Source organism: Ursus maritimus, unplaced genomic scaffold, assembly GCF_017311325.1.
Source record: "Ursus maritimus isolate PB19 unplaced genomic scaffold, ASM1731132v1 scaffold_24, whole genome shotgun sequence".
Taxonomy (NCBI): domain Eukaryota; kingdom Metazoa; phylum Chordata; class Mammalia; order Carnivora; family Ursidae; genus Ursus; species Ursus maritimus.
The window spans coordinates 15,708,371-15,720,718 of NW_024424897.1; the positions used below are offsets into that span (position 1 = coordinate 15,708,371).

Here is a 12,348-nt window from a genome sequence, read left to right on the forward strand (position 1 = left end):
GCCGCGCACACAGATCCTCATCGCTGCCATAGATACGCCACTGGCCGCCGCGGGTCTGGTCGCCGCGCTCGGGGCCCCCAGCCTTGGACGTGTTGCCGGTGCGACCCCCCAGGAGCTGGGACAGCTGGTCACCCAGTGTGCGACAGTGCCAGCGAAGATTCAGTGCCTCCCGGTCACATTCGTACATGCCCAGGGAGGCCGTGGTATTGGTGCCCGGCCAGCCGGTGCCCAGGCACTGCATGGTGCCCAGGCTGAACAGCCGGTTTCGGGAGACCCACTTCCAGCGCTGGGCAGGAAGACTGGCATTGCAGGCTGGGGAGACTCTGACCTGCCCACCCTGGGCCTCCAGGCAGCCCTGCAGTCCATGGCTGAAGATGAGGAAGACGTTGGGCTCTGGAAGGGAAGGCAGGACATGAAGCCATCACAGGGGCTCTCTGGGCTGGATCTTGACGGCCAGTGCCACCTTCAGACGCTGCCGCTGAACCTGGCACTGGGTTGTGAGGCCCTCTCTCATACGGCAAATCACTCAGTCCTCACCCCCAACCCTTTGAGGTGGAGGTGAGAGGCAGTGCCCCCCTCCTGTGCCCAGAGGAGGCAGAGCTTGCATGGCCAGCCTCTGTTCCAGCCCCACACTCAACCCAGAGGCAGGATTCAGCCCTCCGTCCCGCCTTCAAAAGCAAACCCAACTCCACATGGCAGGCTGGGTGCTGTATGTTTTTCCAAAGATCTTACAAGGAGCAGTGGAGGCATTGACATCACAGGGCACATTGCCACTTTATCCCAATCTCCATGACACAGCGTGGTTTTCCCGCCGAAGTTTCTCTCTGGCCTGCCATAATTTGTCTTGTTCATCCCCTGTGCCCCTCAGCTTCACTGGCTCCTCCCTTTCCTGACTTCTAGAATCTTCCCAACACCACCCACCCCACCCCACATCCAATCGTTCACGCCGCCCATAACCATTTCACACCTTACTTTGTAAGCAGCATTTAGCTCTATATAGGGCACCCCCCAATCCTGCATCGTGTCACCCATCACCTCACTGTGCAGACACTCCAGGGACGGTAGGGGAATCCAACCTGTGCCCAAGCACGCTGACTTTACAGATTAAGAAATTGAGACTTAAATGTGTGGAAAGTAGATAGTGGTTGCCTGGGGCTGGGCTGGGGGTGATGGGAATGGGAAGTGACTGCTAAGGGGTACAGGGTCTCTTTTGGGGTGATGAAAATGTTCTAAAGTTAGATTGTTGTGATAGCTGCTAAATTCTGCGAATACAGTAAAACCCAATTAATTGTATGTTTTAAATGGATGAGTACTTTGATATGTGAGCCGTATCTCAATAAAGCTGAGAGAGAGAGAGGGAGGAAGGGAAGGAAGGAAGGGGTGAAGAACGAAAGGGAGGGAGGGAAGGAAGGATAAAAAAGAGAAACATGGTTAGTTTAGAGAAGTGACCTGCTCAGTGTCACGCAGCCAGGAAGCAAACCTAGGCCTGACACCCACGTTTCACCACCTTCTACTTGTTCCCAGGCTGCCGCTGAAATACACAACATTCACGTACAGCACAGCCCTGTCCCCAGGGAACTTTTGCATCTGTTAGCCACTAGCCTTTCAGGATAATTTCCATGGCTTGAAGCCATGAATCTGACTGCTAGGGCTCAAACCCCAGCTTGTGACAGGCAAGTTGCGTTAACCTCTCTGACTCAGTCTCCTCTTCAGACTATTGCGAAGGTTAAATGAGAGACTACATGCCAAGTGTTTGGAGCAGGGTCTGGCACACGGTAAGAGCACTGTAAGTAACTCTTGTTGCCATTATGCTGATTACTCGTCCATGTTACACGCAGAGCAATTGACTAAGGGTAGTGAAATGATTTGACCAGTCATGAGGCTGGTCAGAGATGGAGCTGAAATTTGGTCCTGGTCTTCTAAGTCCAAACCCCAAGCTCTTTCTGTTCCAGTATGACCTTATCATCCGTCTTTAAGCCATTCTCCATGGCCACCCAGGATGATTTTTTAAAGATATAAATAAGTTCCAAAAAATTTATAAATGTACATATATATATATAAAGATTTTATTTATTTATTTGAGAGAGAGAGAGAGAAAAAGAGAGAGCGAGAGCACACAACGAGCAGGGGGAAAGGCAGAGAGAAGGAGAAGCAGACTCCCCACTGAGCAGGGAACCCGATGTGGGACTCGATCCGAGGATCCCAGGACCATGACCTGAGCCAAAGGCAGCCACCTAACAGACTGAGACACCCAGGCTCCCTGAAGTTCCAAAAAAAATTTTTAAATGATATTGGAGTGTTGAAGGTCATAGAGGAAACAGTGATGAACTCAGTGACATAATAATATTTTTCATGGCAAAAACAAACAAACAAAAAACACACCCCGAGCAAAGCCAGAATTCCAATGACAAAAACATATAACTTATTGGTGGCAAATAGCTTATTCCCTAATATAAGACTCCCTTAAGTCTCCCTTCTGCTTAAAGTCCTTCGAAGGCAATTCATCACTCTTCAAACAAAATTCGAACTTTTACAGATCCTACATGGTCTGGTCCTGCCTACCAGTCTGATCCTGGATCACACTATTTCCCCTTGCTCAAGTCACATTGCCCTCCTTGCCCTTCTTTGAACAAGTGTGGTACTTCCTTCTTTTCTTCTTCTTCTTTTTTAAGATTTTATTTTTTTTAAAGTAATTTCTATACCCAACGTGGGGCTCCAACTCACAACCCCGAACACAAGAGTCGCACGCTCCACCGACTGAGCCAGCAGGCGCCCCAGGCTTGGTACTGTCTTGCCTCAAGGCCCTTGCATGGTTTCCTCTGCCTGGTATTTCACTTTTCAAAAAAGTCATACCTTTATTTTTTTTAAGATTTATTAATTTAATTATTTGAGAGAGAGAGAGAGTGCATGAGTGAGTGCTCAAGCAGGGGGAGGGGCAGAGGGAGGAGAGAATCCTCAAGCAGACTCCCCACTGAGTGTGAAGCCCGACGTGGGGCTCTGTCCTAGGACCCTTAGATCATGACCTGAGCCAAAAATCAAGAGCCGAATGCTTAATGGACTGAGCAACCCAGGCGCCCCAAAAGTCCCATCTTTAAAGAAGCCCTTCTGACCTGATCTAAAGTAGCCACCCAGTTACTCTCTATCATATTGCTTGATTGTAGTTCTCTTCACGGTATTTATTATTATCTGATGTTTTTTTCAACATCTGGGTATTCTGTGAGTCTTTGTCTACTGATTATTTTTTCTCTTGATTATGGGTCACTTTTTCCAGCTGCCTGCATGTCTAGTAATTTTTGTTGCATACTGGACATTGTGGATAATGTTATAAAGAGTCTGGTTTTTTTTTTTTATTGTATACAGGATGCCGTGGATGACATGTTACAGGGAGTCTGGATTTTTTTTTTTTTTAATCTTCCTAAAAAGAATGTTGAGTTTTGTTCTGGCAGGCAGTTAAATTACTGGTGGATCATCTTGATCTTGTAGAGGCTTGGTTTTAGGCTTTACTAGGGCAGGGTTGTTTTGGTTTTGCCTCTAGTCTTAGGGTGTGGCTGTTAGCCTTGGGTTTAATCATAAGGTGAGACCCTTCTGGAGTTTCAAAGGAAAACCTCAGGCAATGATCAAGCCCCTCTAACTTGGCGGAACTTGAATTCCAAACTCTGTTCCCTCTCCGCTGCTGTTTCTTGGTGGGTTTCTTTTTCTTTTTTTTTTTTTAAAGATTTTATTTATTTATTTATTCGACAGGATAGAGACAGCCAGCGAGAGAGGGAACACAAGCAGGGGTAGTGGGAGAGGAAGAAGCAGGCTCATAGCGGAGGAGCCTGATGTGGGGCTCGATCCCATAACGCCGGGATCACGCCCTGAGCCGAAGGCAGACGCTTAACCGCTGTGCCACCCAGGCGCCCCTCTTGGTGGGTTTCTTAATGCTTCACCCCTCCCAGGCACAGTTTACTAGTTGCCAAGGATTTGAGGAGAATTTGTAAGAGAACACCATTATGGCTCCTTCCTTTCCAGGATTTTCCCTCTCGATTTTTAGCTTTTCTGGTAGCCCCAAACAGTGACCAGTAACACTACCACTTTCTGTTTGAGGTCTTCAAATGAGGCAGTGCTGTCAGGAAGAAATACTGCTTAAATGAACCTCTCACCTCATCTGCTTCTTTTGTTTTGGAGATTGTTTCCTCCCCGGCATCTGGCTGTTTTTGATTGCTCTCAAACCACAGTATTTTATATTATATCCTTTGTCTATAAGCCCCCTTGGCCAGAGAGTTAGACTGGTGCAAGCTACCCTGCCACTTCTAGAAGCAGAACTCATTACCTGACATGCTTCTGTTTTGTGAGTCTCTCCTCTTGTTCATAAGCTCCCAAGGACTCTCTCTGTCTTTCCCACCACTGTATCCAAAGCACCTACAACTCTGCCTGACACACAGTAGTGCTTCATAAATACTGGATGAACACATGAATGAATGAATGAATGAATGAATCAATCAATCAATCAATCAATCTCCTGCCTAGGTAACAATCACAACCAGTCTGTTGATCTTTCTGTTTCCTGTCCCAGTTGCCAAATTAATTTTCCTAAAACAGAGTCCCCCCAGCTCTTGTTACCGAATGCGTAAAACACCATGGTAAGGAGGCTGGTGGGGCAGAGACATTGGTCTGCTGTATTCTTCAACAACGCCAGCATGGGGGTCCTCTCTGCCCCCTCCCCTCAACTCCTTCTTTTCCAGCCGCCCTGTAGAACCGTAACTGGCCCCATGATTTGATCCAGGCCTGCCTGAGCCTCCTGAAGGACCGGGTATTTGATTCTCAGAAACTCCCTCCCAGTGAGGACAATCAGTAGTAACAGAAAGTGGCCCTTGGCAGGGGGTAGGGAAAGGGCCTGGGACCGGAAAAGGGAGAAAACAGTGCTTGCTTTTATAGATGTTTCTCAGAGATGGGACTGGACAATGCAGCCCCGAAACGTCACAGGAGCCCACAGCAGCCCAGGGGATAGAACCCTGCTCCCCCCACAACCAGAAAACCCACACATGGGCTGAAATGGTCCAACCAGCCTGCACAGCGTAATAAGTGGCAAATGAAGGGTCTGAAAGAGGTCCGTGTCAGTCAGGAGGGACAGTCCCAGGATCAGGCTACCTGCCCCTCACTTGACAGATAAGGAAACTGAGGCCCAGAGAGGGGAAGAGATTAGGACGCCCAATCGCAGTACTATTCAAGGCCTGTTTCTTCCTCTGTCACACGAATCACAGCTGCAAGTCCCCTCCTTCCTCTGATGTCCTAGGCTCTGGGTCCAAACACACAGATCTTCCTGGGACGCCTGCTATGTGTGTGGCACGTGCCAGGCCGTGCTGGGGCCATGAGGAAACACACAGCACTGTCCTAGTTCGAAAAGAACAGTGGGTTCAGACACAGCAGGACATGAGGCAAACAAGCCCTTAAAATGCAGGTGTCTGGGGGTGTAGGAGGGAGCTGTGCCTTCTGGGGGCGCGGAGACTCTCTGAAGACACTGAGGGTCTGGAGGAGGCAGGGGTGAAGAATGTAATTCGAAGAATTGCCTTGGCAGCAAATGAGAAAAGAACAAGGAATTTGGGAACAGAGGGGAGGAGTGCAGGAGTACAAAGCAAAGAGGAGGCTGAGGGGGATTCTCGGAGGTGGATCATAGGGACTCTGCCAAGCTGGGGGTTGGGGGGCTCTTGGGAGAGCATTTTCCACCCAAAGTCTAGAGGTGTGCCTGGGCCCTCGCAGAAAGGAGGCTCTTTCTCCAGGGCCCAAAGCAGGAGGAGATCAAGGCCAGCCTTGGCCGAGGTGGAAATACGAAGGGGGAGAGGGAAGGGCACAGAGGTGTTTTGAGAACGGACTGTGTTCTTCGCATAATGCACCCCATCCTGGGAAGGACCCCTCCAGTCTTATCCACCCCTTAGCCTCACTCCACATGCCTGGGCAGCCCCGGGTGTCGCTGCAGGGAGTGGAAATGCCCCTCACTAGGGATGTGGTATGTCCCTCGTCAAGGACAAAGACGACATGAATTTTGTAGGCAACCGCACCACACCCAACACAGTGCTGGGCACAAGGCTGTGTGGCTCCTTAGGTCCTCGTTCAATGAATGAATCAATACATGAATGAAACCCGGCAGGGAACTCTGAGTTAAACACACCCGTCAATTCATTCATTCTACAAGTATGTGTTGCGAATTTCACAGGTGCCAGGCCCGGTGCCGGGCCCCGAGAATACAGTTGTGAGCAGCAGAGACATAATCTGGCCCCCGTCACCATATGGTCTGGTAGGCACGGGGCTCCCCATGGAAGATATGGGATAGTAGTAGATCCCTGAACCTCACTGAACTGCCCTTAGTCTCTGGCCTTGGTTTCTGTCTGCCCAACAAACTTCCCATCCCTTCTTCCTCTTATTTATAATTTCCTTGCACTGTGCTCTGGCCATGTGAGTGGGCGAGAAGTCTCACTCCTGGCCAGTAAGAGCGTCCGTCCCCCCGGCAGTGACTGGGCACATAACTCAAACAGGGCTGATGGGAGGCCTCCCCTGGAATGTGTGCTTTTTCTCTCTCTGTGGAGATCGCGAAACTGGGGTTGCCCATGGCCATGTTTCCTGCCACGAGGAAAAGACCTTTCTGCTACAGACAAGAACGGACACACTCCAGAAAGAGACACAGCTGAGCAATGGAAGGGGAGGAAGCGAGTCGTCCTGTGCGGAACACTCAGTCCCAGACCCTGAGTTCCTGTGGCTCTTCCTCCAGCCTGTGAATCACTCGGGCTCGTCTGCAGCCACATTCCCCTGTTGCGCTGAGCTTGTCCGCACTGGGTTTTGGTCCTTGTAACCGAAAGATTCCTGACAAACACACAACCCTGTGTCTTGCAGCCAGAGACTTCCTCCCAGCCTCCTTACTCCCCGGAGGCAGTCATTCCAGGATTCCCTCTGACCCTCAGACCAGCAAAGGAGCCTTGCGGGCTTATCAGAGGAGGTGCTGGGAGGCCACACTTCCATCCCATCCTCCTAATCACCCTTCCGGCTGCTCCCCCGGAGTCTTTTTCACTCATGCAGATGACATGCATTTATGAAGCACTGTACTTGCTACTACGGGGGATTAATCCAGCTTCTGGCCTCCACATTTGCAATGAAGCTGGAGGGGCAGAACTCGAAGCAATCCATGACAAAGTTACAAGTAACACATCAGCAAGTGTGCAAAACTTCCAATTCATACTGCGTGGCTGGGGGTGAAGGTGTTAGAATGGATTTTCCAGGTAACTGACGAGTAACAGGAATCATTCTGCTGCAACATTCGCACTTCCTTGCTTCTCAGACATCGGGGTCATCCTCACCCTCGACATTTTACGTTTGTGCTCAGAGCCACCAGGTTTTAAAGCTATATGCCCTACATTGAGTAGCTGCTGTCTCCTCCCTCCCTGTCTTTCCCTTTCCCATCTGCTGTAAGGTACATGCAATGCTTTGGTGAAGTCCTGAGGCTGAGTGCAGAGCCTCAGAACTGTCTGTCTCTCGGGAGCAAACCTCTCAGCTGTCCCAGCAGCTTCCCGGGACTCAGTCCAGCAGCGAAGGCAGCCAGAGGTCTGACCTCGGATAAGACGGCTGCTCTCCATTACAAGTGAAAGACATCATACCAAAGGAAGCAGAGGGGAAGTTCATTCTAGCAGAGTGCCTGGCACTCAGCAGACTCTCAATAAAATCTGCTGAATGAGACACACATCAAGCGAAAGCCTGAGAGGCACCAGCAGGGACAAGAACAAAGGAGGGTGTGCTAAGGTGGGGGAATGGCAGGAGCAGAGACTGAGCACCCAGCGACCAGCCTGGCTCTGCTCCTAGGGACCGACCCTGGGGGCTGACGAGTTTTGGTCCCGGAGGGTGTGGCAGGGTGACCTCCAATGCTGAGCCTCTCTGTAGTGGGGGGAGGAGGCCCTCCTCGCGCCTCCTCAGGCCATGCAGAGGCAAAGGGTCATCCCACGGAGAGCCAGGGGCCGCAGGGCCACCAGCCAAGAGGAGCATCTGTTTTCAATAAGCCGCCTGGCCCTGAGGCCAGGCCTGGAAATGTCCCTGAGTCAGCAGAAGCTGCCTGCCCCACCCTGTTGAAGGGCCAACCCTGGGGACCCAGCACCCCACCCTGCCCCACCTTCTGCTAGAGGCTTCAGCCATGTCCCTGCACACATTGGACCTGGATGGGAGGGCGGGGCATCCCTTCCATAGAGCACAGCGCAGTTACAGGGCATAGAGACTCAATGCCCTGTCCAACTTTGCATTATCCCCACCCAAATCCTGGGCTCTTGTGGGCTTCTGTCTACCCTCCACCATCCCAGCTTCTCACACTCTCCTCCCTCCTCCCAAATGCCCCTGCATTCCAGCCAGGTCAAACTGCCGCTCTCCATTGCTCAAAGCGCGTGGGCTCCATTGGGCTCACACAGCCCCACGTGCTGCCGTCACAAGTGTGTGGGTGTGTCTCTCCCTCTCCCCCTTTTCCCTTGATCCCTCCAGCCATGGTGAGCTTCCTCTATCACTTATTTCTAGAGATGCTCTTTTTCCCCCTTGCAAAATGTGACACGCTCCATTTCAGGAAGACGTTAAAGCAAACTGAGCAGGGACTGGGTTAAGAGGTGGGCTGGTCACCTTCATCTAATAAATGCAAAAGAGGGGCGATGTGAAGGGGGTGGTGGGGATTATACATAAATTCGGAAAGACAGTTTTCACCCTCCCCGCAACTCTCCCGGGTCCCCTGGGTCCCCCAGGTGGTGCTCGCTGACTAGGGATGGCCCCTGGGTCTCTCTGGCAACCCAAATGCTCACCGGCCCTGGCTTCCCTCCTGGCGATTTTGTGGTGTTTGAGCTCACCCTCTGCTGGCCTTTGTCTCCTCAAACTACAGCACCACAATCTCTGCGGCCTGTCCTCTCCCAGGCCCCATCTTGCAGAATGAAACGGGGGTGCCACCAGGCCCCGACAGAAGCGATCTTGCCTCCAAGTTCGGGTCGGACCTTCCGCTCCCGGGCGGCTCCTCTGCCCTTTCCCCAGCTCTCCTCCTCACCGGAGCATCCCAGGCCGACGACCCCTTCCTCCGCACCCCGCCCGCAGGACTTGAGGCACAGGGAGCCGCGGGCCCTCGGAGTTCTGGGTCCTCGCCGCCTCTGCGCCCCCGTCTTCGGTGCACCCCCTTCCTCGGCCATGCGCCCCCCCCGGTGCGCCCCCCTCGGTGCACCCCCTTCCTCGGCCATGCGCCCCCCCCCGGTGCGCCCCCTTCCTCGGCCGCGCGCCCCTCCAGTGCGCTCCCCCTCCTCGGCCACGCGCCCCCCCCGGTGCACCCCCTTCCTCGGCCGCGCGCCCCTCCAGCGCGCTTCCCCTCCTCGGCGCGCCCCACTTCTTGGCCGCGCGCCCCCTCTCGGCCGCGCTCCCCAGAGCGTTTCCGCGCGGGGCCTCCCTCCCCACCCCCGGCGGCGGGGTCAGCCGGCTCCCCGGCCCCGTCTGCGAACGGCGGGTCTGCGCGGCCCGCAGCCCCCGGCGCCGTCTGCTAGCCCGAAGCCAAAATAAACAGCCCAAAGCCACTTCCTTCCCCAGGGGGCCGCTTTCACAACGACGGCCGGCTCCGGTCGCGGCAGGAAGCGGCTTTCTGGGCCAGCACCGTCCCTCCCCACCGACCCGCCCGCCAAGGGCCGCGTTCCGGAGTCGGGACTGGAGCCCGCTGAGCCCGCGGCGCGCGGGAACCACCGGCGACCCCTCGGAGCCGCACTTGTTCTCCGTCTCTGGAGGAGGAAGTGGCCAACAGACAAATCCAGAAAATCTGACAGGAGAGCCCTCCAGGCCCGGCCACAGCGCCAGGCGGCGTACGTGTCCATACCTGGTTGACCGAGGAGGAATAAATGAATGAGTGAGACGATTAATTTATGAGGAAACGCTCAGGCAGATGTGGGGACAGTAATTTTTTAAAATTTAGTTTTGGGGCCTCACAATAGCTCAGTCGGTGGAGCCTGGGACTCTTGATTTCAGCTCAAGTCATGATCTCAGGGTGGTGAGATCCAGCCCCACATCTGGCTCCGGGCTCAGCGGGGAGTCTGCTTCTCTCCCTGCCCCCCCCCCATGCTCTCTCTCTCTCTCTCTCTCTCTCTCTCTCTCAGATAAGTAAATCTTTAAAATTTAGTTCTGACAAAGTGGCTGCAGAGGTGTGGGGGTGGTGGGGGGGAGGAACCTAAAGCTCAAATATTGGGAGCCCCCATGCTCACTGCAGAGTCAACAGAAGAAAGAATTTCCTTTGGGCCCTTCTGCGTTTTCCAATTTCCACACTGAAATAATTTTTTTCAATGTAGACACCCACTCACAAAATAGAAATGTGTAGAGAATGATACTGAATGCAATGGTTTGTTTGCTAGAAATTGAGGTTACAAATATAAACATTCGATTCACTAGAAACATTTTGTGAACAATTTCCAGATAACAGTCTTTCAAGTAACACTTGAAAAACAGGGTAGGAATTCCCACCCCACTGCACAAAAGGTCCTTATTGGCCTCTGTCTCTGGCCTCTCCACATCCTGGGCATTTGCCTGGCATGGTCTGGACTCACAATAAATGTTTGTCGAGTGACAAAATGAATGTGAACTGAGGGATCTTAGAATTCATCTTGTCAATCCTTTGGAATAGTGAAATCAAACACAAACCAAGACCAGACTTGAAAATTCCCTGTGCAGACAAAATCAGTTTTAGTCATACAAGCAAAGCTTAATTTAGCTTACTTTGCAACACAAGTGAAGCTGCCTTGAACTGGGGTCAAAACTTAACCTACGCCTCTGAGAATCATAAGCAAAACTTAAATGGACCCCCAAAACTGATATGAGGCAACCAGGAACCAAGTCCCTTTCATTTGAGAAAATTCTAACATTACAACTAGTCCCTGTGAAGAATAATCAGTCACCGCCACCCCACTATCCAAGCTGCTTAATAACAATATACCTCGGAGCCTCCTTCCATGTTTTGGTTTGAGTGCTCCTGGCTTACAACCTGTCTGTTTGGGGTGTGCACAAGAAACTTTTACTAATTAGACTTCAGTGATTCATTGACTTTATTTCTGCTGTTTTCTGAACCTTTCTGACCTTCAGAAGTAGGTAAAATTCCCATCTCCATTTGACAGATGAGGAAAACGAGGTATTAAATGAGAGATCAGACATCTTGATAACATGGTTGATAAGGGGCAGAGCTCAGGTGCAGAGCCTAGCACCAAACAACTATTCCAGGTGCTTTAAATTGATAACCCACAGGTGAGTTACATTTGGCCTTCAGTGTGTGAAACAAAAGTGGGCCAACACTTAAAACTCAAGAGATTTCACATAAAAATCTGGATTTCCAGCTTCTCTTGGAAACCCCGGGAGGCCTAACAACACTGAGCCAGTGCGCCCACAGGCAGCCAGTCCCCGTGGGTGGGTGGAGCTGCCCACCTGGGAGGGGGCTTGCTAGCTTGCCACAGTCCCCACCCACCCCTCTTGCAAACCCCCCAGGTCCCCATCCGAACATAGGTGGGATGAGTGGCCATATATTATTGTGCTTGCACGACTGTTTTTATCAGAGAGGAGAAACATTCTTCAGTATCCTGGTCTCTATTAAGAATGACCAGAGAGCTGTGCCTAGTTCAGAACCAAAAATAAAAAGGGGGGAGGGTCCTCTAAATGAGGCTCCACAGCAACCACGATGTCCCTGTGACATTCTTTTCAGGAGACATTTCTGAAACGCAGCACAACACGACTCTAAGAAACCATGACACGTTTCATAACAAGCTTTTGCTCTACTCACTGGCAATTTCCTGACCTTCTTACGTGGCAGCATCCAAGGAAGACTCGTTTGGTTCTAAAAGCAAAGCATGGCACTCTTTAAAGTTCACTGAATTTAGAATCTTTTTTGCTTGGGAACCTTCAGGATCTCCCTAACACTATATGCCAAAGATTAAGCACTTGCTGGCTTCTGCAAAGACAGGCGGATAGGACCTTACTCACACCTTCTCCTGGAGGCACCGCACTGGCCGGGGGCGGGGGGGGGTGGTTAGGAGGGGAGCTCTGGACTCTGCACCCACTCAGGTTCAAGTCCCTGTGTGGGCCCTGGGGCTGGCTGCCTCACTTCTGCGGGCCTTGCTTTGGCGAGGACACAACGAGACCCGTCTCCTGGGTTTCTGGGAGGATTAAGCAAGAAAACGCTTGAAGATGCTTCGCACCTGGTAAGCACTCAGTACTATTTTTTTGATAGTTAAGCGAGAGCTTCAGCTCTGACGTGGGCTGTGAGCTCAAGAATCTGTTTGTTTCACAGCAGAGAGCCTGGGAACCAGGCTTAGCAGACACTGCTATCTGGATGAGAGGAAACGATAT

The 12,348-nt window shown here is 51.9% G+C and overlaps 1 protein-coding gene across 1 annotated transcript in view; it reads right to left on the reverse strand.

Moving 5' to 3' along the window:
* The window catches only part of MRC2 (mannose receptor C type 2), a 31,265-nt gene extending 22,092 nt beyond the window's left edge, over window positions 1-9,173 (reverse strand). Inside the window, exons 1-2 of the mRNA XM_040641213.1 lie at window positions 9,035-9,173; window positions 1-393 (exon numbers count right to left, since the gene is read on the reverse strand). The exon at window positions 1-393 is cut by the window's left edge and continues 15 nt beyond it. Of these exons, the coding sequence (XP_040497147.1) occupies window positions 1-393; window positions 9,035-9,173 (532 nt within the window). The remainder of the gene's footprint in view (window positions 394-9,034) is intronic.
* Window positions 9,174-12,348: the final 3,175 nt, after the last annotated feature.